At 41.3% G+C, this 25007-nt stretch overlaps 1 protein-coding gene across 2 annotated transcripts in view; it reads right to left on the reverse strand.

Annotated features, from left to right (window-relative positions):
• Positions 1-439: 439 nt before the first annotated feature.
• The window catches only part of ALG9 (ALG9 alpha-1,2-mannosyltransferase), a 98715-nt gene continuing 74147 nt past the window's right edge, over positions 440-25007 (reverse strand). The window contains exons 19-20 of one of the 2 annotated variants that reach the window (XM_060102732.1): positions 4001-4166; positions 440-3739 (exon numbers count right to left, since the gene is read on the reverse strand). In XM_060102732.1, the coding sequence (XP_059958715.1) occupies positions 4043-4166 (124 nt within the window). In that variant the 3' untranslated portion in view covers positions 440-3739; positions 4001-4042. The remainder of the gene's footprint in view (positions 3740-4000; positions 4167-25007) is intronic. The other variant, XM_060102733.1, reaches the window with a different exon arrangement.

Genomic DNA, 25007 nt, shown 5'->3' on the forward strand with positions numbered 1-25007 from the left:
CAAAAAAAGTTTTATTGCTCCTGACAACTCCTGACAAAGTGGAAAATTACCTAAATGTTAGATATTACTAGATCACATTTCTATGAATATTAAGACTCTCAAAGTCCAGAGATTCTTAATCCAAAAACATAACATGGACCCAGAAACTCTTTTAGGCACAATGTTGACACACTGAGTAGTTCCCACTGTGCTTGGTTTTTCCACAAAATTAAACTAACCCTCACTGGGTTTTCCAATGGCTTCTTCCCAGAGTTTTCAGAATAAACATTCTGGGCTATTTGGTCTACAGAGGGCAGGTCTATACACTGAAGGAGGAAAGCGGGGGGGCGGGGTGATGGAAGGAGTTGAGCCCCTTCAGGTTCCAATCTCCACCAAAGATTTAAAAGCTAAAAGCAAAAGAGAAAATATCAACTTAATAAAAGGAAAATCAAACTGCCAAGATTTATTTAACTTTTTCTTTCACAGAAAATACAAGTATGTAATGTAAACACTGACATGTGAAATAAAGTACAAGGATCAGGAAGACAAATGAATTGAACAATACTCTTGCTTCAACACTGCAGTGCTTCCTGATTTCACTTGCAGCATGAATCTCACGGTTAAATAGATTATATACTGGAAAAATTAAAGGCAACATTCATTTAGATTTATCAAAACACCAGAGAGCCTCTGAAATCCAGCAATGCCATATGGAAGTCAGATCTTTCTGTTGCAAAAAAATTACAGCTGAGCACATGTCCATTTATCTGTTTACCCAAGGCTTTTAATGTAGGAGCCTAAGAATGAATTAATACATGAGCTTAATATGCCTATGGAGGCAAAGATTAAACTGTGCCTCTTTTCGCTCTTCAGAGAAAATAAAATTAACCAAATTTAAAGCAGAGCTGCCCAACGCTGGCCAGAAGACAGCACAATCACGGTGAATTCTTATTTCAATAAATCAATCCCACAAAATGCAAAACACAATAAAGGATTTCCATTTGTGCTTTGCCCAAATGGTCAATCTGGATCTAATGCTGCAGAATTACATGGGGTTTTGAAGGTTCTTTCCCAGAACTCCAAACTAGAAAAAATGACCCAAATAAATGGTTGGGATCAAGAACCACCTTGATTTAAAACAGAGAATCAGTTTCTAAACTTGAATTCAGTAATAAAGAGTGTGGGCTTCACTTTTCTGTTGTAATCTCAAGAGATTAAAATGAGTGGTCTTTCTTATCAGATGACACCTACCAGTTGACAGGTATACTTTGATAGCAGATGCTACTACACAGGCTGGTTCAGTAATAGGACTCAGTGTTGTGAGATCTGGGGTTCAGACAAGGCTGCTTAAGATCTAGAGATCAGAGAGCCCTGGAACTGCCAATACACCCGACTCCCTCGCTCAGCTCCATAATCAAAGGTTATTACCAACAAGCTGTAGACCTTCATTCATTCCTTGATAGTCAACAATCTGTAGAGAGAAACGTATCTGAGATACTTTACCCTTACAGTGAGCAGAGAGGTCAGCTCACGCTGAACACTGATTCTCTGGAGGAGAAATGCTACTCTCAGCAAGTGTTTTGAAACTCTCTTCCCAGGCAAAGCTAACCTCCCTGTATTGCTGAGGTGGAGATGTTTTAACGTGTTTATATATCATGTGAAAAACACCTTCACAACAAAAAACATTCATTTTTATATCCTTTACCTATCGAATTTGGCAGGGTGTTCTGCAATTTACTGTGCTCTCACTAAAGATATTCATAGAACAGAGCAAACTGAAATCAGGTTTTAAAAGGGACAGCAACTGATATTCCCAAGGAATACCTAGATTGATCATGACCTTTTTTGTGCTATATTACAGTAAGTTCTTGCTCAGAAGGCTTTTTTTTTTTTAACATGCAACATGATAAAATGGATCAGCACTGTACCACTCTGATTAGAAAAAAACCACTCACCATGGACCTTCATTACTGTACTCTCTCATTTACCTTGGCAAAAATAATAATAATAATAATAAGAGCTCTAGCCACTGTGAAGGACAGTGCACTATTACTGCAGGTATGGCAAGATATTTCACTAAAAATTCTCTATCCTATAGTCAGAACACATGTGCCAATATTTGCCTTGGGAAACAGTAATCAAGTATTGAAAATTAAATACAAAAATCCTTAAAGCAGCGAGTGGGACCCCAGTTTATCTTCACTCTCCAGTTATCATTGTTCTGTGCTATCTAGACCTACTGACTCACAATTCTTCAACCCCTCCCCAGATATTCCTTTAGAGGGGATCCGAATGAGGACTCTTCGTATGGTAACTAGCCATTTCTTCCCTTGTCACTTCCTCTCTTGGGATCAGTTCCTACTGAAAATCCCTTCTCTTTGAAAAATGAAAGATGGAAACTCTGAAAAATGAATGCATCCTATTTGCAGATACTAGACACAATCACCCTTAGGGAAATAAGGCACTATAATGTGACCCCAGATTGACTATAGGAATGGAACTGGTATTGGATCCTGTGTGGCTGCAAAGGAGCTTGACTTCCAAACATGAGCACTACTTTCCTGCCACAGGCCAGGCTGCATCCCGGAGTACAGCTATGATGGTCTAACCAACAGGCAGACTGGAGGCTCCAAAGAACTCACAGAAACACAGATAAAGTTCCTCCTTAAAATAGAAAGTTATGTTATCAATTAGGTCTCTGGCCAACCTCATCATTCTTGCAAGTAATGTTTTCATAGTAAAGTGAGGAGCAGGGACGAGCGCTGGATGAGAAGTTAGGCAACACAGGTTCTGGTCCTAGCACTACTGCTTATTGGCTGCGTGACCTTGGGCAAGTCACCTTACCTCTCCCTGCCCCCTGCCCCATAGTCTCAGTTTCTTCATCTGTAAAATGGGGACAAAACCACTTGCTTTGTCTACCTCACGTCATGACTGTGAGGATCAAATGAGATAATGTGAAAGTGCTTTGTAAACTATGAAATACTGTGTGTAAAAGCAAAGTAAAGTATATACTTGTGTTTTAATTAAGTTCTTATCATTGCCTACTTGACTAGAGGTGCCCCATGCAGGATGTGCTTTGCAATAGACATACTCAAAAACAGGTGCCATGAATATACACTGGTCTTTTTCACTAGGGTTGTTTAAAAAAGGGAGATTCTTAATTTCCTCAGAAATGGCCTCAGAATAAATTACTTTAAAATGTGAGGTCATCCAAATCTACCAACTGATAGAGTTAATTTTCTCCACATATGTCCTGTACAGTTATAGTCTGGTCTGTTGATACCTTTATACAGGGAAGTCTTGAATTCAAGAAACAGCATGCTAAAACTTAAAAAACAAATAAACGAACAAACAAAAACCCAAACCCATATAGTTATAGTTTGTTGTAAAGGAAATAAGATGAAAGCAAGAGGCATCCTATGTAATGAAATTAAGCCACAGTTCCTCAACTGGTTGCCTTTTTTCCTGAGATACCTCCAGGGTAGGGTCCTGGTCCTGTGACGTGCTTTAGAAAAGCTTAGTCTTGCTGGAGGTGAAAAGGACATGTAGGTTGGCAATCAGGCTGTGCTCATTTTCAGCACTAGGATTGGAACAAGAAGGTCTGCTAGGAGCTGCCAAAGAGCTTTGGTGGAGAAGCTCATACGGCCCAAGGGAGGCTAGTTCTTGGATGCCAAGCCAGAGTGTGTAGAACAGCTCAACACAGCCATCCGGTCCCGGGATTTTCAATTCTTCCTGAAAGCTGGTTCTACTCTTCTCCGGTCTAGTAAATAATTGAACAGAAGAAAAACAGTGAGATGTGGAGCAATGTATCTACCCGGACTTTAGGGCCTTTCTCCACCTAGCTGCACAAAGTGTACATGCAGAACAGAGACACACATGCAGAGCAGAGACACACATTAAGAAGTGAATGTGATTGACTCTGACAAGCCCAAAGAGCCCGGATTCCAGTATTCTTGTCAGACAGCTTTTATTACAAATGTTACAAACGATGACTTGGAGGGAGTCCTGTCAGTGGAATTACCAGTTAACAGGATGGTTGTCCTTTGGGGCCACAGGCATGGTGCTAACCTCCACTTTTCTTCCTGATTTGCTTTCCTTTCCGGGGTTTGAGGATGGTGTAGTTTGCATACACTGTATACTGATCTGACAGGAAGGGAACATAGAATGCCCGCAACAACTTTGAAGATCTGAAAAGCAAGAGAAAAAAGAAAAGACAGAATTTTATCATTTGAGAGAATTTACTAATGTATTAAAAATGATTAAAGGAAATAAACAAAGTGCTATGGTGAGGATTATATTTTATACAAGCAGCACAGAAAAGTCTGTTATTTAGCTACTAGATCTTGATACAAGACTTAATCAAGACCAAGTACCTTCTTACCTGCACCCAAATGACAGCCTCTCTATTAAGCCACAGGATATCCTTCAGAATAGCTCTAGGTCTGCACTTTGCATTAGAATTTGCCATAGAAAAATTCCAATTCAATCAAAGGACTGCTATTACAGAAATAAATTCTTAATACATCAAAGGTTTCTGTACCTAAGAAACTGCAGAGATGCCAAAATGCTCAAATGATCCTGACTCTGGCTCTAAGTTTTCCTAGAGAGCTGGAGAAAACTATGTTCTGGGCTTCCTGTGCGTACTGTTCTGGCAATTCTTAAGTCGAAGAGAGAATCTTTTTACTTTTTACTAAAATATAGATAGGAACAGTTAAAAACCTGAATTTCTCACAAGTTTTGAAAGAATGTGAGAAATACCTCACATTTATTGAATACCTAGTATTGAACAGGCACTGGGAAAAGTGCTTACACTTTTAAGGATATTATTTAATCCATCTGATAACCCTATGACAAAAGTGGTATTATCCCTATTTTATAGATAGGAAAATGAGAACTTACATAGATTAAGTAACTTGATCAGGGTTACATAGTAAGTGATAAAGCCCTCATTCAAATCCAGATTTGATTCCAGGTTCTACACTCTTACCACTCTGGTTTATCCTGCATCCCAGGAACAGGCTAACAGGATTCATCACTTACTAGAAAAAGCGGCAGTGATAGTTTTAAATTCTATACAAAGTATTACTTCTTGACTATGGTTTCTGAGTCTAAAAACCAAAAGTTGGCCCTGAAACTGCCAACCTAAATGAGGTAGCTGAAGGGTGTTCCACTGCCAGTCCTTTTCCAGACTCTCAACTTGTAAATGTCATGTCAACGTGGCATTTGTACTGGCAGCCTACCCCCGGAGTTTGGCAGACTCCTGCAATGCCTGCACACAATGATATCGTGCTTGGCATACACACCTCTTAGAGATTCTCCCCAACTGGGATGCTGGCAGTGCACTGTGCTCTACAGAGATGCACTTCACTTCAACAGCTAACAGCTCAAGGGCTTTGATAGAGAAAAGAGGCTTAGAAGAGAGACACACGAGATAAAGCAGGGCTCCTGCAAACAAAATGAACAGGAGGAGGAAGCACCTACCTCAGTCAAAAAGAAGTTAATTTATTCTTTCTGTCCGTGCTGCACAGATAAGGGGAAGGTCAGAACAGAAAGTTGTAAGCTGGAGCAAACTCCTGCAGGCTTCAGTGTAGTAAAGAAAGGCTAAACCGAATTAAACGTTATTTCCATTCCAGCTGTCTCCACACTAAAAGCTTCACTAATACAGTCAGTATATATTTCCGGTCAACTCAGTCCTTGGTATAACATTACGTCCATTGGGCCCAATTTTACTTTCTTTTTGGAACTATTCCTTACTACTTGGGAGGATTGTTATTTCATAATTTTATTCTTCTTAGAGTCTTCCGAACAACAAAGGGAAATTATACTTATTATCAAAAATAGAGTAAAACTCATTCTATCTTGTAACTACCATATGGGTCCAGCACAAACTTTTATAAATTTAAGCTATATTATTGAATCTTAGTGGTCTTTTTTTTTTCCTATATCTTGGATTATTTACAACTGTGCTTTAAAAAAAAGACAAATGATAAGAGAAAGGAAGAGTGATGAAATCCCCAAAAAGGATGATGCAAAAGTGATTCAATTATAGTATCCTTCAATTTTCTCACTGCACTGTCCAAAGTATGCATCATCTTTCAATAAGGTACAAAAGACTTGAGACACTATCTTTGTAGTCTGCACTTAGCTTTAATTGAGCACAGCTGAGAGTTCAGAATTTTAAAATTTTCTGTCCATAATGCCATTGAGAAGAAAATTGACAGAGGAAGACATTTCACAATTAGACAAATCACACGGTGAGTGCAAAGAGACAAATAGCAGCACTTAAGACTCTAATGATGATGGTAACATTTATCATAAAGGCAAAATTTCAGACTATGAGTCTTTAGATGACCACATACTAGACAAATTTTCTAACTCAAGAAATGATGAGTGAACAGTATATTTCTAAGAACAAAAAGGAAATAGGTGTTCTCCTTCAGTTAGTCATTCAACAGGAAGGCCTTTGGAGGGATTCAGAATGAGCCTCCCCAAAGCACACAGCTTCAGCGTGCAGATTATTCTGAGTTAAAGATAAGGCCCAAGAGACACAGGAAGAACTTTCTACCTCCCCTTTAACTACCTAAAAGAATCCAGGTAGGGAAGCTGGCTCAGAGAGAGAGGTATTACCGGAGATAATTTTTAATCTGAATGACATATCTGTGGGGCAGGGAAAACATCTGCCCTTCTTACTGTCCTGTGAATGACCCTCCTCCCCTCCAAAGGCCCAGGCCTCTATCCTGTTCCTTAGCTCAGGATGGCATATAAGCCTCAACTGCCTGAGGCTTGTCTTTGGGTCTCTTATTTTTATGGGGCTCCTGTACATATGAAATTAAATTGGTTTTTCCCTTGTAAATCTGTCTTACGTCAATTTGATTATTAGGCCAACCAAAAGAACCTAGAAGGGTAGAAGGAAAAGTTTTGCTCCCCTACGACTTCATCATGCAATATTTTGCAACAAGAACCTGGACTATCCTGTTATGCTAAAAGGGCATATGACTACATTCTTTTATCTTTTATGGGGTCTGTGTGCCAAATTCTATGTGATACAGTTCATGAGTGGACAAATGCTGAGGGCAGGTTAATATACGAAAGTGACTAGAAGAATACAGATAATAAAGAAATAAAAAATTCAAAAATTGATCATTTTGATTGATGTTTATAAATCTAAAGATGAAAGTGTTTAAATTATGGAGCAAAGAAGATAGTTGTCTTCTCTTCAACAAAATTATGAGCCATTTAAGGTTTCAAAAAATTCTTCAAGTTTTGCATTTTGATAATACAAATGCAGAAAGAACCAAAAGTAACAAGCTAGAACCTATTAGAGATGTATCTGAAGTCTGGAACCAGTATCTTCAAGATGTATATATTCCAGGTTCATGCATGACAGTTGATGAGTAGTTAGTTGAGTTCAGAGGTGCCCATTTCAGGTATGTATATTCAAAACCAGGAGAATATGGAATAAAGATTGGGGTTGCTACATTTATATTATTATTAAAATTTCAAATGAAGTTTTTTAAACTATCCTTTCATTATTCTTATAAGTTATTTTTAAAATAACTAAAATATATGAAAACAAAAGGGGTCTATTGGGCCAAGACAGCAAATGGTGATGACTATTTTTTAGGCTGATAGGTCATGCCAAGGAGTTCATTCTAAAAGATCATTTCAGAAAACTATCTTGGGCTATACATGGGACATAATCATCATCAAAAATACTGACCTCCCTTGGGCTTCCCTGGTGGCGCAGTGGTTGAGAGTCCGCCTGCCGATGCAGGGGACACAGGTTCGTGCCCTGGTCTGGGAGGATCCCACGTGCCGCAGAGGGGCTGGGCCCGTGGGCCATGGCCGCCGGGCCTGCGCGTCCGGAGCGTGCGCTCCGCAATGGGAGAGGCCACAGCGGTGAGAGGCCCGTGTAACGCAAAAAGAAAAAAAAAAAAAAATACTGACCTCCCTAAAATGGAAGAAGGGCCACTATGCTTTACTGTTGAATGCAAAAGGCAAGCTGAAACAAAGGTAAAAAAATAAAAGAGATTGGGACAAAATATTTACCATACAATTAACAGAGGAAGAGTACCTAGAATATGTAAAGTATTCCTGCATTCACTAAGACAAACAACTCAAAAGGAAAAAATGGCAAAGGACATAAACAGAGAAAAGAAATGTAAATGGCCAATAACCATATGAAATAATGTTCAATTTTAGTAGTAATAGGGGAAATGTAAATCTAGATACAATTTTTCAATCATCGGGTTTGCAAAAGTTGAAAAGTCTGACAGTATCAAACACTGGCGAGAAATCAGGAAACTGATATTGCCAGTAAAAGTGGAAACCTGCAAGAGCCATTTGGAAAGGCAATTTTAACAATACCAATTAAAACAAAAATTATGCAGTCCCTATGATATAGTAGATGATTTTTATTTTGTACTTTGCACCACATTGCTTTTTTTTAACAACCTACTTTGTTTTCCATTTGTTACAATAGAGAATTTCAAACATATACAAAAGAACATGAAATATATTACTTGTAATAATTTTTAAAAACCAGTAGACAAAGTTTTAAATAAAGGAACCCTCAAATCCTTAAAATGAACAAACAAAAAAACCCCTATGTGCTTACTATGTGTAGAGCTTTGTGTGCTAGCCCTGAAGCCTCTGTTCTCAAAGAGCTAATAATCTATAGTTGGAAGAAACAGAATATGAATGACATAACCATAATGTAGCATACACTAAATATTAAATAGCTGATACAGAAGTTCAAAGTGATAATACACATATTCAGAAGAGAGAACAAACACTGAGGGTTGCATAGGTGTGGAAGAAGCATTTACTATACATTATTCCATTTTGTCCATCCAACATTCCAAGGTACACTAGGCAAAAAAAAAGCAACGTGCCCATCCATAACCAAATCTATAGGCAACTCAGGTTAAATGCTCTGTCCACTCAGCAACAACTGGAGAATGGCGTGAATACAATCCAAACTCTAATGATCTACAAAGCCGTAGGAGATCTAGCCCTCACTTACCTGTCTCACCTCACCTTGTGCCATTTTCTTCCTTGCCCACTACACTCTCACCACACCAGCCTCCTTTCAAGTTCCTCAAAATTACAAGTTCTCTCCTACTCTCAGTGAGGATTTCAAAGTCCCACTGAATGTGTGGCTTGCAATAACCATCTTGGTAAGGACAAGCACGTGTTTGTCCCAAGAGACCCAAGAAGCACTGGGAGTCTCCCATGCTTCCTCAGTGTACAAGCATAAGAAATTCGGCATCAAATTCTAGATAATGTGTTTCAGGAAGCAAGGAGGCATTTCTAGTTAAGCCTGAACACAAAATTATATAAGAGGTGGGAACTAAATGTAAGGAGAAGTTAAGTAAACTTTATCATCAGTGCTTGGTACTGGAAAAATCCTTACTAGAAGATGAACCTTCTTTTCTCTTGCAGATTTTGCTTATGACTTTTAATAGCATTATCTGTCTTTAACACCTAAAGCCACTAATTTCTTCTAGTGGATGAAGTGAGTAAACAATCAACACATACACTTCTGAGCTGGGAAGGGAAGATTCTGTGGGGTTTTTTTTTAAACCAAAAGACGAAGTTGACGTGAATCCTTCATTTCTAATACTATAGCTGCTGTTCTAGATTAATTTCTTTCCCATCAGTAGCTTTAATATGTTAAAGCATGACTAGGGCCTTTCAAATTGTTATATTGTATGATTGCTGGAAGAAGGGAAATCAAATTGGTTATTTGCCTTTGTGAAAGAAAGGAGCATTGGAATAACATGCATGTGCACACATTCAGACACGTGGAAACAAAGATCAGACTGAATCACAAATTAGAACAAAACTAATGCCGATCAAAACTCATACAACGTCCGTAATAATGTGAAATGCCAAAGTATTGCCCTAGGGAAGCACGCAAAATATGTGCCTCTATCGTGGATACTGAAGTACTTCCCCTCCCAGTGAGAAAGTCACTCAGGCAATTCAAGGATGAAACAGACGTGAACAAAGCAATTGCCTGAATAGCATAATTAGCTGATAGCTCAGAATGTTTTCTAATTCAATTACCAGCCCTACTTATCAGGGCTGGGGAGCACTCTGCTGTGGAGATTTCAATCTGCTCTTGCTGATGTCAGTGGAAGACTGGCTGCCAGTCCCTGATGTCACCAGTTCAACAGACACAATAGAAATGCTGGGTCAATTTTTCATTTTAAAAAGAAAACGTCCTAGTACTCAGGTTTTCTCTTTTATTTTTATCTATCTCTCTATCTCTCCATCCATCCATCCATCCATCCATCCAAGCATTACTATCCGTGTAAACCTACAGTCTGAGCTCACTGCCAGTTCTCTTTCTTTTTAAAGCTAGTTCCCTCTCTTTTTGTCTTTGTCTCTTGTTCTCTCTTGCACTTAGTTTACATTTCAGTGACAGACTTCCACAACCCTCAGAACAGAACTGGCCTTTCAGAGAAATCATCAGTTCTGAAGAGAATCTCAGAATTCCCTCAAGACTTAATCTTAGTCACAGTCAGTCTTTAGTCTCGTATCAAGCCGTTTAAGAACTGCTCAAAAAGTTGATATGCAGCAAAAATGTGGCTGGTCTTTAATATTCCCTAATAGGAAATGGGGTGAGAGACATTACTCTCGTGGTAAGTAAGACAGAGGTGACATTTATCACTTCTCCAAAATGGACACAGGAGTTACATGCTATATGTTAATTCTCCCCTAGAATATCAGTCCCTTGAAGACAGAACTTTACCTGTCTAACTGCTGTACTCCAGCTTTTAGAACAGTGCCACAGAATGTGCTCAATAAATATCCTGTGAATGAATGAATGACTACACCCTGACTCTTAAATCCGAGCATCTAGTTTATCTCCCTCGCTTCTGGCAATATTCATCTTCTACAAGGAAAAGGAAATATCAAAAGTAATATGAAGCTCTTCTTTCTCGTCTCTTCTCAACCAATTCAGTCCTAAAGTCATCAGATGCGGCAGAGCAAAGTAGGAGTCTTCAGTGTGCGCGTGAGGAGGGGGAAGCTGCAGTGGCCACTGGGATCTTAGAGCACCAGTGAGATGCGGAGGTCAACCATAACACAGCAAAGAGAATATATTGTTTTCCCCAAAAAGTTTTAATCTTTTTTTGGTGGGGAGGGAGGCTTCACACATCAAGGGTTTAAAAAACAAAATTTGGTAAAAGTAGATGAGAAACACCTGTAGGACACACCTGTACAATACAAATGGCCTAAATGTCAGTAAAGTAGTAGCCAGGGGAACCGACAGTGACTGAAGGAACAGGAAGAGGAGAGACAAGAGACAAAACCACAGAGAATGCTGAAGACTCTGACAAAGTGGAAAAAAGCATTCAAATCCATTTAAAAGCATTGTGCTGGCGGTACAAAGCATTTCTGCAGACCTGCATTTCTCAGTCTTTGCTAGGGCTTCATGGAGCGGATCAGATTACTCTCACACTCCATGTTTCGTATCATCTTCTGGTTCCTACTTCCTTTATTGCCTCGTTTTTCTCCCCTCCAGCTTCTCACTTTATGCCCCAGCAACACACAACTACTTGCACACTCCCATTTCTTACCTAGCAAAGAGAACATTAATGCAAAAGGTCAAGAAACCTCTCCAGGGACTTCCCTGGTGGCACAGTGGTTGAGAATCCGCCTGCCAATGCAGGGGACATGGGTTTGAACCCTGGTCGGGGAAGATCCCACATGCTGCAGAGCAACTAAGCCCATGTGCCACAACTACTGAGCCTGTACTCTAGAGCCCACGCACCACAACTACTGAGCCTGTGCGCCACAACTACTGAAGCCCATGTGCCCTAGAGCCCATCTGCCACAACTAAGCCCACACGCTGCAACTACTGAAGCCTGCGCACTCTAGGGCCCATGTGCCGCAACTAGTGAAGCCCAGGTGCCTAGAGCCTGTGCTCTGCAACAAGAGGAGCCACAGCAATGAGAAGCCCATGCACAGCAAAGAAGACCCAATGTGGCACAAAAAAAAAAAAAAAAAGAAAGAAAGAAAGAAACCTCTCCAGGTTTCAGCTTCCACAAAATTTACTAAATCATCATTACCCATGTGACCAGAATGACACTGTTTTCAGTGGGCATGTCCACAGACCCTCAGCATTCAATGAATACATTCACAGTTTTTTTTTTTTTTTTTTTTTTTTTAATTATTTATTTATTTATTTATGGCTGTGTTGACTCTTCGTTTCTGTGAGAGGGCTTTCTCTAGTTGCGGCACGTGGGGGCCACTCCTCATGGCGGTGCGCGGGCCTCTCACAATCGCGGCCTCTCTTGTGGAGCACAGGCTCCAGGCGCGCAGGCTCAGTAATTGTGGCTCACGGGGCCAGCCGCCCCGCGGCATGTGGGATCCTCCCAGACCAGGGCTTGAACCCATGGCCCCTGCATTGGCAGGCAGATTCTCAACCACTGCGCCACCAGGGAAGCCCCCATTCACAGTTTTGACTCTTTGATCCACAACTCCAAAGATCCACACTGTGTCGTGACTTGGAAGTTTGCTGAGGAACAAACGAATCACATCACTGCAAGAATGGTGTACGGAGTGAATCATTTCACTGCTTTGTGGCCTTGGCCAATCATCTGACATAACAGCATAAGCTCTTGACCAGTCACCTTTCACCAATATTCAGAATGGGGGAATTGAGAAAGAATTGGTATTAAGCAAGCGGTCATTTTCTGACCTTCAGTCCCACCAAGGTTGACGGAGAAATGCTCTTGACCAGCCTTTTTCCACCTGATAGCTACTTAGATGTGAAGGTATTACATGCTCCATCCACCATTCCTGTGGAGAAGACGCTAAACAGTGTTCAAGAAGGTTTCTGTCCCTACTCTTTGGACCCTCGTTTGAGCTACTTCTCTGTGACAGACAGTAAGTAGCACTGGAGGTCACAACAGGTAGATGATTCTGGCAAGTTTTAGAGAGAGGAAATAATGAGTATACTTTAAAATAACTCAACAATCTTTTCTCTTCTTTTTTAGCTTAAAAAAAACAATTTATTATTTCTCCCAAATCTGTGGCTGACTGATGGATCTTCTGTTTCACTGGGCTTTGGCTGGAATGTTCATGGCCAGCCATGGGCTGCAAGTTCAGCTAGATCTACAGGCCTTCAGTCCTCCTTTATGTGGGCTCCTCTCTCCACACAGCCTTTGGATTTCCTTAAGGGGTGGTACCTGGGTCCAAAGAAGGAGCGTTCCAGGAGACAGGAAATAGAAGCCAATCAGCTACTCCACAATCTTTATTTTACTAAATAAGAGCATGAGAAACTTCTGAAGAAATTCTTATTTCACCTTTTTTTTCCTTCTTGCTTTGGCATAAATATAAGAGAATAATAAGGTGATAAAGAATTACAAAAGTACAGAAACTCTGATCGCTTCTTCCTTACAGTTTCTCAGTACTCTTGGCAGAGATGAAGGAGCTGAGGGTACCACTGTGGTTGACGTGCAGGGAAAAGACAATCGCTGCTTGGGAGGGAAAACTAACTCCACCCAAAGGATCTGAATGCCATCTGAAGCATGTCAAACCGTTGGCCTAAAGCCGAATTCTGCCAGGGAGTGTAGTCTCCCTTTCTACCTGGGTAGCAAGAAGTTGCAGATGGAAACAGCCTGCTGGACTATTTTGGGCGCCATAGGTCTCTTCTGCAAGAAATCTCCTTCAAAAAAAATTCTTTTTCAAAAATTATCTAAATTTGGATAAAGGACAGCATCAAGAGATGTGATGTTTTTAAAGCATGTCCATAAATTCTTTGACACCCTTCCCATCAATACGGGAAGTCTAATTCCTTTCCCCCTTGAACATGGGCTATTGGAATGCCTTGCTTTCAATGAACAGAATGATGTGGGAGTGATACTGTGTGAATTCCAAGGCTAGGTCATAAAAAACTATACAGCTCTTTGAGATCCTAGCTCCTGAGAGCCAGCCACCATTCTGAGAGGAAGCACAGGCCACATGGAGAAGCCACTTGTAGGTGTTTTGGCCAACAGCCCCAGCTGAGAGCTAACCAATAGCCAGCATCAATGGCTAGACATGTGGGAAAACCTTTGAGATGCCTCCAGTCCCCACCACCATCTGATGGCCAATGTATAAGAATCCGGAGTAGCTGAAGAACTGTCTAGCTGAGCCCAGTCAGTCCACAGACCCATGAGAGAAAACAATAATAATTAACTGTTGTCCTTTTATACCATTAAGTTTGGGATGATTTGTTACACAGCAATAACTGGAACACGAGTGTCCAATTAATTTTCACTTTACAGTGGTTTTCCAGTGGTCTTCTTACCTTCCAGAAATAAACTGTTCTGCTTATGCTGGGGTTAGGGCTGGGGACACAATGGCTGCCATGAACTAGACTACGACACAGAACCAAAATGGATACAGGTGCCATGTACTCTAGGCCTCACAGCTGCTGGATTCACTTCTTCTTGGATGTTAAAAGGAGAGTAATAGTCTCAGTAAGAAAAACCTACATGAGAATCCTGTGCTGGGCATTGAAAGAACACAAGCTGCAGATGCTATCACCACAATCCCCACCTGGCTCTACAGAAATCCTCTGACTAGAAAAGGCCCCTCTCCTACCATACTAGCTGAAGATGTGAAGTTCTAACTCTTTGCTTGCATCTACCTGTAATCATAAATTTGGCAGGGCTTTGAAATCCTGTCCTATTTAAGTCTCCCCAAATTATCTCACATCCTTAGTCAGGCAAAGCCTAAAATTCAGCTGGATGAGGCTAATATGCTCCAAAATGGGGAAGAAGAAAATATCACAATCCAAAAACCAAAGGTGAAAGCAAAGCAAGCAAAACAAAAGGGACCTATAATGAAGGAGGAAAGAGTGGGTGGAAAGTGGCTGTGAGAAGCACTGGCAGGGCCTCCCAATTTGTTTCTAAAGCTACAAACAGGCTCTGTTGCTCACGAGGCCAACTCCAACATCCTGGAGAGGCATTTCCCACCAGACTCCCTCAGCCAAATATTCTCACCACACTTAGAAAGGAACCCACCATTGAGCTAGCAAGTTATTGCAACAGTCTCCCTTCACTCCTCTCTGGGGAATCTCAAAGTAAGCATTACATCCACCCACTTGTCCAGCTATTTTACACAAGTAGCCATTATACCATGCTTCAAAGAAAGAAAAAAAAAATCCTCTCATTTTAGAAACTTTGTTGTACGAGATGTCCACAGAGTAACGAATGTGTCTGATTTAAAAAGTGGTATTTCAACTAGTTTAGCCCCCATATCTTGGAAGTTTGATAAACCTTTATAATATTAGCCAGACACAGACATAGCAAACTTAGGGAGAGGAAGCTGCAGCTCTGGTACCAGCTATGTGCAAGGGGAGACAAGAAGATGGTTATCAAGATCTTATGCCCGGATCTTCTCTCAAACTAATGGGATCTGGGGTCTCCAGTCCTTTGATACAGCAGAGAAGAAGCCTAACAGGAAAAGAATGGATGGGTATCTGGGCTGCTTTTCTCCCAGACAGGCTAACAACATTCAGCCCTATTTGTGAGTCCTTCTCCAAGAGTCCAACAGTAAGGGCCTTGCTTATCTTCCAACAAGTTCAACAGAAAACACGCCTCTTCACATATTCAGAGGTATACAGAATTCCTAAATTTGCACCAGTCACAATATTGTCCTAATAAGTTTAGGTTGCTTCCCCCCGGGGTTGAGTCTCCATTGGCATACACTCAGAGTACAATTTTTTTATGTGCTGGTTACTGTCTTCATACTAGACTCATCGCTTCCCTTTCAGAGAGCTAAGACCCAGTCCACGCTACAGCACCAAGAAAGGTCCACAGATTATCAAATAAGTAAACTATGGGCAAATCCACATGGTAAATATGGACTGTGGGGCAAAGGAACTACATCTATGTGCTCCATTCTCCCATCCTGCTTTTTGGAATAAGCTCTTGTATATGGCCACATTACAACAGGATGACAACCTATCTCAATTCGCCCAGGGCAGGGCCCCTTTCACTTTTAAAAGTGTTCTGATTTGGATGATATATTGCGGATCACTTTAACTAAAAGCAAATTTAAATCAAAGAGGTAAATTAAACTTTTCCTTTTTTCTTTTTTCTTTTGGCCGTGGCTAGTGGCTTGCGGGATCTTAGTTCCCCAACTGGGATTGAACCTGGGCCATGGCAGTGAAAGCGCCGAGTCCTAACCACTGGACCGCCAGGGAACTCCTTAAACTTTTCTTTATGGATCCTCAGGCCCCTCATCCAACAGGCTTCTTTTTATTTTTACACCTGTGCTCATGCTTTCTTCTCCTTGAATTATAGATGTGATTCTACCCTCTTTATCACTGGTACAAATCCTCTTTTTCCTTTAAGCCTCAACTCAAGCACCACCTCCTTCAGGAAGCCTTCACAGGCTACAGGAGGTTGGTACACTCTAACCTCCACAGTTCTAGCACACAACCTGGCACCATCTATGGCCTTTCAAGGTGTTTTTGTATATGTAAGTACAAAAGTTGTGAATTATTCAAGGGTAAAAATCTGTGTCTAACTGCTTCTCCTATACCCCTTAAATAATCTAGCTCTGTGACAAGGACATAATAGCTATTCAATAAATATTTTCTGATTTCCAAACCTGCTTAACCAGCTGGCTTCAGGACATAAAAGAAGACTCCAGGGACGTCCTGCTGCTGACTCCTTCTCTCCCAGCACCCCGTACTCTTCTCTTAAAGTACTTAACATGGGTTGTAATTCCAGATTGATCTGTATGGTTATTTGTTTAATGCCAGCCTCCCCATTATACTGTAGGGTCCAAGAGGACAGGGAATTTGTGTGTTCTGTTCACCACCATATACTTAAGCTCCATCACAGTTCCTGGCAGTGTACAAAAAATATCTGCTGATTAGATGGATGTCATTTAGATAGACAGACAGATAGATGGATAAAGGAAGAAAGAAAAAATGAACTAAAAGTGAACTCTAAAGAAAGCAGATTTAAATTTTAGGGACTTACACAGATGTAGAAAACAAACTTATGGTTACCAAGGGAGAAAGGGGGTAGTGGAGAGATGGACTGGCAGATTTAGGATTGACATATATACACTACTATATATAAAATAGATAACTAATAAGGACCTACTTTACATTTGGTACTGTATATATGTCAATGCTACTCTCACTTCGTCCCAGCTTACCCTTACCCTGCCCCGTGTCCTCAAGTCCATTCTCTATGTCTGCATCTTAATTCCTGTCCAGGCCCTAGGTTCATCAGAACCATTTTTTTTTGATTCCATATATATGTGTTAGCAAATGGTATTTGTTTTTCTCTTTCTGACTTACTTCACTCTGTATGACAGACTCGAGGTCCATCCACCGCACTACAAATAACTCAATTTAGTTTCTTTTTATGGCTGAGTAGTATTCCACTGTATGTATGTGCCACATCTTCTTTATCCATTCATCTGTCGATGGACACTTAGGGTTGCTCCCATGTCCTGGTTACTGTAAATAGTGCTGCAATGAACACTGTAGTATATATCTGTTTTTGGATTATGGTTTCCTCAGGGTGCTAGTGGGAAGCAGCTGCATAGCACAGGGAGATCAGCTCGGTGCTTTGTGACCACCTTAGAGGGGTGGGATAGTAAGGTGGGAGGGAGGCTCAAGAGGGAAGAGATATGGGGAAATATGTATACGTATAGCTGATTCACTTTGTTATACAGTAGAAACTAACACAACATTGTAAAGCAATTATACTCCAATAAAGATGTTAAAAAAAAATAACCTACTGTACAGCACAGGTAACTCTACTCAATACCCTCTGTAATGACCTGTATGGGAATAGAATCTAAAAAAGAGTGGATATCACTGATTCACTTTGCTGTACAGCAGAAAGTAACACAACATTGTAAATCAACTATACTCCAATGAAAATTAATTTAATTAACACAATAAAATGAAAAAAACACCTGGAAAAAAATTTTTTTTAACATCTAACCTGCTTACATTTCTAAAAAGATCACATGGTGGTATGTCACAGGCTTATGAAAACCTCCTTTCCTCAGGAAGAGCTAAATAATAAATAGGTAGGCCTGCAGCCCCACCTGATCGAGGGTCTAAGACCTGAGGGACTATTACATGTGGGTAGTACCATTCACTCTCCTTGTTATATAAATAGCTAAAGTACAAAAACCATTGTTTCAAGAAGACAGAGGAAACATTAACAGCCCCATTCAATAGGCTCAAAGGCATTCCAGGGTCAGTCTCCCAAGAGCCTTTCATATGCACCACCTCAGAGTGGTATCTCTGAGGCACACAGCCTCTGACAGTACAGTCCAGCTTGACTGGCCCGAAGTCAGCAACAGGAGATGTCACAGTGCTGACAGTTACAAATGGCGGTGGCAGATGGGGCTGTAAGATCCTGCTGTTTTTGCAGTTAGGTCAGTATATACTAGGAAACGCTGAGGAAGAGAAATGTAAAGAAAATCAGCATAACTCTGGAACTTCAGGCAGCCTGCTAATTCATTGGAAGGCCTGACATTTATATAATACTTTAGAATTTAAAAACACGTTCAAATTTCAGCTCTCATTTAATCCTTACAACATTCCCATAAAGTATGTAAAATATTATCTCTGTTTTACTGATATGGAAATTTGGGAATAGAGAAGAACAACCAACAAGTAACCAGGATTAAATGCACATGTCTTATGACCCCATGCTCTTTTCACTATACTTTGCATACCTTCAAGTAACTACCTTTTCAGTTCTTAAACCAACTGATTTCTTTTTTTTCTCAGCATTTGGTCATGAAAAGAATTCCAGTTTAGGGGAAATTAGTACAATTTATGGGAAATTAAAAACCTGTGAAGGCATTCCCCAATAGCCTTCTCCTTCCCTCCACCTACACTAGAGGTGTGCTCAGTGGGCAAATGGGAAATGAAGCTGCACCAGGGACCCACAGGAGAACAGGACGTACGAGAGAACCGGATGTACGAGATAAGCTTAGGGTCTCATCCCTCTAGCAAGTGCTGCTCAACTTGTGAAAGCTTCTGATTAGGGACCAACCCAGCCAGAGAAAGCAAACAATAAAATGATTAGTACTTCACTGCTAATAGAGCAAAGGGAAAAAATTAAAAGCTTGATACAGGTCACTGGGGAAAGTTGCAGGCTCCTGGGATCTAAACTTTGGCCTGATCTTTCTCTGCAAAAATGTGCCTCCTGAGTCCATCCATCCTTTGAAGCTGAGTTCACTCTCTCGTCACCTCTCATCTAGTCAAGCAGAATAGCCTCCCAACTTGTCTGTATGCCTCCAACGTTCCCTCCCTTCATCTACCTCCCATACTAGCACCAGTGTGACCTTCAGATGTCATCTCCTCTTGGAGTCTTCCTTAGTCCCTCTCACCATAGCCTGCTGGAACTAAGCCCTCCCTCTGATGCCCCAACAGCACCTCTCTGAACTATGGTGTTCCTCCCCAAGTAAACTATAAACTCCCAAGGCAGCCACCTCGCCTGCACACAGTCTACTTAGTCTTACACGTAGAAGATGTCCAACAAACGTTTATCAAACTGAGCTAGTCATGCTCTATTTCTGCCCTTAATATCTAGCCTGTTTGGGAAGCAGGATGTTCCGTGAGGAGCAGTGAGTAGCACCCCTGGGAAAGGCCCTCATATTTCATGGTCTCCCACTGTGTCTGCTGCTCCCTCTGGCTGAGGAGACGGCTGAACACAGAGGGCCCTGGAGGAGTGATGCTCAAGCACATCACTGTGTGACTGTGTGGTCACCTCTGGTCACTCTCTGCTCACCACAAGGCAGTTGGGAAGGTGACCAACACCTTCTGCTCTTCCCTCAAAAGAGTTCCAGTTCTCCAGTGAGAAACATACAAGCATCAGGCTTCTTTGCCTCGAATGGGCTCTCAGTTCACGTCTACCAGCTGCGGTGCCTGTGTGCTACCAAAAGGGGAAATGGGAAGATGAGGAATCTTTCTCACTTCAATCCTTCAAAACCAAAGGAAAAAAATTTGCCTCAAAAATACTCCCTTGCCCCATGTGCTATAAACAGAGCTTATTCTGTGACCAAGGTACTGCTGGTCAGTATTTGTGAACCACTAAGTTTCCCTTTGTTAACAGGAAGGTTGTTTGGGATCTACTGACCCTCCAGGGCTGGAGATATTTTCAGGCCCGGATCTCATGTCATCATAGTTTTCTTAACAAAAATGAAGGCACAATAGCAACCTGCCCCCCAAATACTATATCAAACAACAATCAGGCACCAAAGAATATGTGTGATGCAGAGAACTTCATACTTTCACTGCTGCTTGAAAGAGAATTTCAAGCTCTCTCCTACTACTGCCCTGATTCTGACAATTTTTTGACTATCAGGCCATGATCCTACCACCTGTCATGGTCTTCCACTCCCTCAGGGCCCTCCCCCCTCCCTCCCTACCCACTTAAGGCCATGATCAATCACTGACCTTTTTTATTGTTTTCTTTGTGTCTATTTCATTTATTTCTGCTCTTACCTTTATGATTTCTTTCCTTCTACTAACTCTGGGTTTTGTTTGTTCTTCTTTCTCTAGTTGCTTTAGTTTGAAGGTTTCGTTGTTTGAGATTTTTCTTGTTTCCTGAGGTAAAACTGTATTGCTATAAACTTCCCTCTTAGAACTGCTTTTGCTACATGCCATAGGTTTTTGGATCATCGTGCTTTCATTTTCATTTGTATCTAGGTTTTTTTTCTTTTTTTTTTTCTTTTTTTTTTTTTTTTTTTTTTTGTGGTACGCGGGCCTCTCACTGTTGTGGCCTCTCCCATTGCGGAGCACAGGCTCCGGACGCACAGGCTCAGCGGCCATGGCTCACAGGCACAGCCACTCCACGGCATGTGGGATCTTCCCAGACCGGGGCACGAACCCGTGTCCCCTGCATCGGCAGGCGGACTCTCAACCACTGCGCCACCAGGGAAGCCCTATCAAGGTATTTTTTGATTTCCTCTTTGATTTCTTCAGTAATCCATTGGCTGTTGGATTAGCTGTATATTGTTAAGCTTCCAAGTGTTCGTGTTTTTTTTACAGTTTTTTTCTTGTCATTGATTTCTAATCTCATAGCGTTTGGTCAGAAAAGATGCTTGATACGATTTTAATTTTCTTAAATTTACCAAGGCTCGCTTTGTGGCCCAGCATGTGATCAACCCTGGAGAATGTTCCATGTGCACTTGAAAAGAATGTGTATTCTGCTGCTTTTGGATGGATGCTCTATAAATATCAATTAAATCCATCTGGTCCATTGATGAAAGTAGGCTGTTAAAGTCCCCCACTATTATTGTGTTACTGTTGATTTCTCCCTTTAATGTTGTTAGCATTTGCCTTATATATTGAGGTGCTCCTATGTTGGGAGCATATATAGTTACAATTGTTATATCTTCTTTTTGGACTGATTCCTTTATCATTACATAGTGTTCCTTGTCTGATATGAATATTGTTACTCCAGCTTTCCTTTGATTTCCATTTTCATGGAATACATTTTTCCATCCTCTCACGTTCAGTATGTGTCCCCTGATTTGAAGTGGGTCTCCAGCTTTGATGTGAATATTGTTACTCCAGCTTTCCTTTGATTTCCATTTGCATGGAATACATTTTTCCATCCTCTCACTTTCGGTATGTGTCCCTTGATTTGAAGTGGGTCTCCTGTAGACAGCATACATACAGGTCTTGTTTTTGTATCCATTCAGCCAGTCTATGTCTTTTGGTTGGAGCATTTAATCCATTCACATTTAAGGTAATTATTGATATGTATGTTCTTATTGCCATTTTGTTAATTGTTTTGGATTTGTTTTTGTAGGTCTTTTTTTCTTCCCTTCCTCTTTTGTTCTCTTCTCTTCTGATTTGATGACTAACTTTATTGTTGTGTTTAGATTCCTTTTTCTTTTTTGTGTGTGTATCCATTGTACATTTTTGGTTTGTGGTTACCATGAGGTTTTGATATAGCAGTGTAATGTTTTAAGTTGCTGGTCTTTTAATATCAAATGCATTTCCAGTATCTTGCATTTGTGCTCTCCTCACAAATAGTGGGTTTGATATATTTGTGTGCAGATGATTTCTTAACTTTACTGTATGTTTGCCTTTACTGGTAAGCTTTTCCATTTGTAATTTTCTTGTTTCTAGTTGTGGCCTTTGTTTTCCACCTAGAGAGGTTCCTCTAGCATTTGCTGTAAAGCTGGTCTGGTGGTGCTGAATTCTCTTAGCTTTTGCTTGTCTATAAACCTTTTAATTTCTTCACTGAATCTGAATGAGAGCCTTGCTGGGAAGAGTATTCTTGATTGTAGGTTCTTCCCTTTCATCACTTTAAACTTATCGTGCCACTCCCTTCTGCCCTGCAGAGTTTCTGCTGAGAAATCAGCTGATAACCTTATGGGAGTTCCCTTGTGCGTTATTTGTTGCTTTTCCCTTGTTGCTTTTAATATTTTTTCTTTGCCTTTAATTTTTGTCAGTTTGATTAATATGTGTCTCAGCGTGTTCCTCCTTGTGTTTATCCTGCCTGGGACTCTCTGCACTTCCTGGACTTGGATGATTGTTTCCTTTCCCATGTTAAGAAAGTTTTCAACTATTATCTCTTTAAGTATTTTCTCAGACCCTTTCTTTTTCTCTTCTCCTTCTGGGACCCCTATAATGCGAATGTTGGTGCATTTAATGTTGTCCCAGAGGTCTCTTAGACTGTCTTCATTTCTTTTCAGTCCTTTTTCTTTATTCTCTTCCATGGCAGTGATTTCCACCATTCTGTCTTCCAGGTCACTTATCCATTCCTCTGCCTCAGCTACTCTGCCACTGATTCCTTCTAGTGTATTTTTCATTTCAATTATTGTATTGTTCATCTCTGTTTGTTTTTTAGTTCTTCTAGGTCTTTGTTAAACATTTCTTGTATCTCCTCAATCTGTGCCTCCATTCTTTTTCCAAGATCTTGGATCATCTTTACTATCATCACTCTGAATCCTTTTTCAGGTAGATTGCCTATCTCCACTTTACTTAGTTGTTCTTCTAGGTTTTTATCTTGTTCCTTCATCTGGGACATATTCCTCTGCCATCTCATTTTGTCTAACTTTCTGTGATTGTGGTTTCTGTTCCGCAGGTTGCAGCACTGTATTTCTTCTTGCTTCCGCCGTCTGCCCCCTGGTGGATGAGGCTGTCTAAGAAGCTTGTGCAGTCTTCCTGGTGGGAGGGACTGGGTGCATAGTGCTGGGTCTTGTCCCTCTGGTGGGCAGGGCCATGTCTGGGAGGTGTGTTTATTATCGGGCAGCTGTTTATTCAGGAAGACTTTAAGGGACTTCCCTGGCAGTCCAGTGGTTAAGACTTCACTTTCCAATGCAGGGGTGCAGGTTCAATCCCTGGCCAGGGAGCTAAGATCCCACATGCCTCGGGGCCAAAAAACCAAAAAACATAAAGCAGAAGCAATATTGTAACAAATTCAATAAAGACTTTAAAAATGGTCCACATCAAAAAAAAAATCTTAAAAAAAAAAAAGACTTTAGGCAGCCTGTCTGCTAACGGGTGAAGCTATGTTCCCACCCTGTTGGTGGTTTGGCCTGAGGCATCCTAGCACTCAGGAGCCTACAGGCTGTTGGGGGGGGTCAGGTCTTGGTGAGAAAATGGCCGCCTCCTAGAAGGCCCAGCCAGGGAGCACTTGTCAGGGCCACTGCTGCCACTGTCCCTGTCCCCACAGTGAGCCACAGCCGCCCCCTGCCTCTGCAGGGGACCCTCCAACCCCAGCAGGTAAGTCCGGCCCAGTCTCTTACGAGGGCACCACTTTTTTCCCTGGGTCCTGGTGTGCATGACACCCAGTGTGTGCCCTCCAAGAGTGAAGTTTGTTTCCACCAATCCTGTGCAATTCCTGTGGTCAAACACCAGTGGCCTTCAAAGTCAGACCTGGGGGCTCCTCCTCCTGTTGCCAGACCCCGAGACTGGGGAGTCCAATGGGGAGCTCAGAACTTTCACTCCTGTGGGAGAACCTCTGTGGTGTAATTATTTTCCAGTTTGTGGGTCGCCCACCCGGTGTGTATGGGATTTGATTTTATTGCGATTACGCCCCTCCTACCATCTCGCTGTGGCTTCTTCTGTGTCTTTGGATGTAGGCTATCCTTTTTGGTAGGTTCCAGTGTTTTTTTGTCAGTGGTTGTTCAGCAGTTAGTTGTGATTTTGGTGTTTCCATAAGAAGGCGTAAGCTCACGTCCTTCTACTCCACCATCTTGCCTCCTTCCTCCCTGCTAGTTTTGATTTGACCCCTCTAATCTCTCAAGTCCCTGTGCCCCCACCATTCCACTAAAGTTGCTTTTATCAGCTGCCAAATCCAATGAACAGTTGTTATATTAATCAAACAGACTTATCAGTAGGTTCTAATCACTCCCTCTTCCTGAAAATATTTTCTTCCCTGTTTCTGAGTCCCAAACCTGCCTCTCAAGACCTGGTCCTCTACCTTTTTGTTTCTGCCTGATTTCTTGGATCCTGGGCTCTGCCCACCAGGCCTCCCTGGACCTCCTTAACTGTCTGTCTACCTGGACCTCTGCCCACAGACAACCTACACCTTTCTAACTCTCCCCCACTCCTTCACCTGGATATCCTGACTCAACCTCTTATCATGAACTCTGAGGCCTTTCTGAAGAGCCAGCCAAGCCCTGGTCTATTTGGTCTCACTACTTAAGATCTAGTAAGGCCTGGCCCCATCTCTGACTGAGCCTGGAGCCCAAAAATAATGGATATGAACTTCTAGCTCCTTAAAGAACACAGTCAATCTTCCTAACAGTATTAGAAAACTCTTGGTTAAGAAAGCTGAAGTTGATTGCCAAAAATAATCAATGTCAAACCCTTATTTGTGTTTTCTTCAGTGGATCTATCTGTTTAGATTCTGTTATTTGAATGATACCAGAATATACTTTGCACTCTGATGCCTAGAAAAGAAGAGGACTCTTTTAGATTTCTCAGGGAACTGGACAAGAATAGAAGATGTCTGGGCCCAAATAAAAATAAAATTAAATGGCTACTAGAGTTAGCCCAGGACTGGAAGTTATT

The sequence above is a fragment of the Mesoplodon densirostris genome, chromosome 7 (genome assembly GCF_025265405.1).
Source record: "Mesoplodon densirostris isolate mMesDen1 chromosome 7, mMesDen1 primary haplotype, whole genome shotgun sequence".
Taxonomy (NCBI): domain Eukaryota; kingdom Metazoa; phylum Chordata; class Mammalia; order Artiodactyla; family Ziphiidae; genus Mesoplodon; species Mesoplodon densirostris.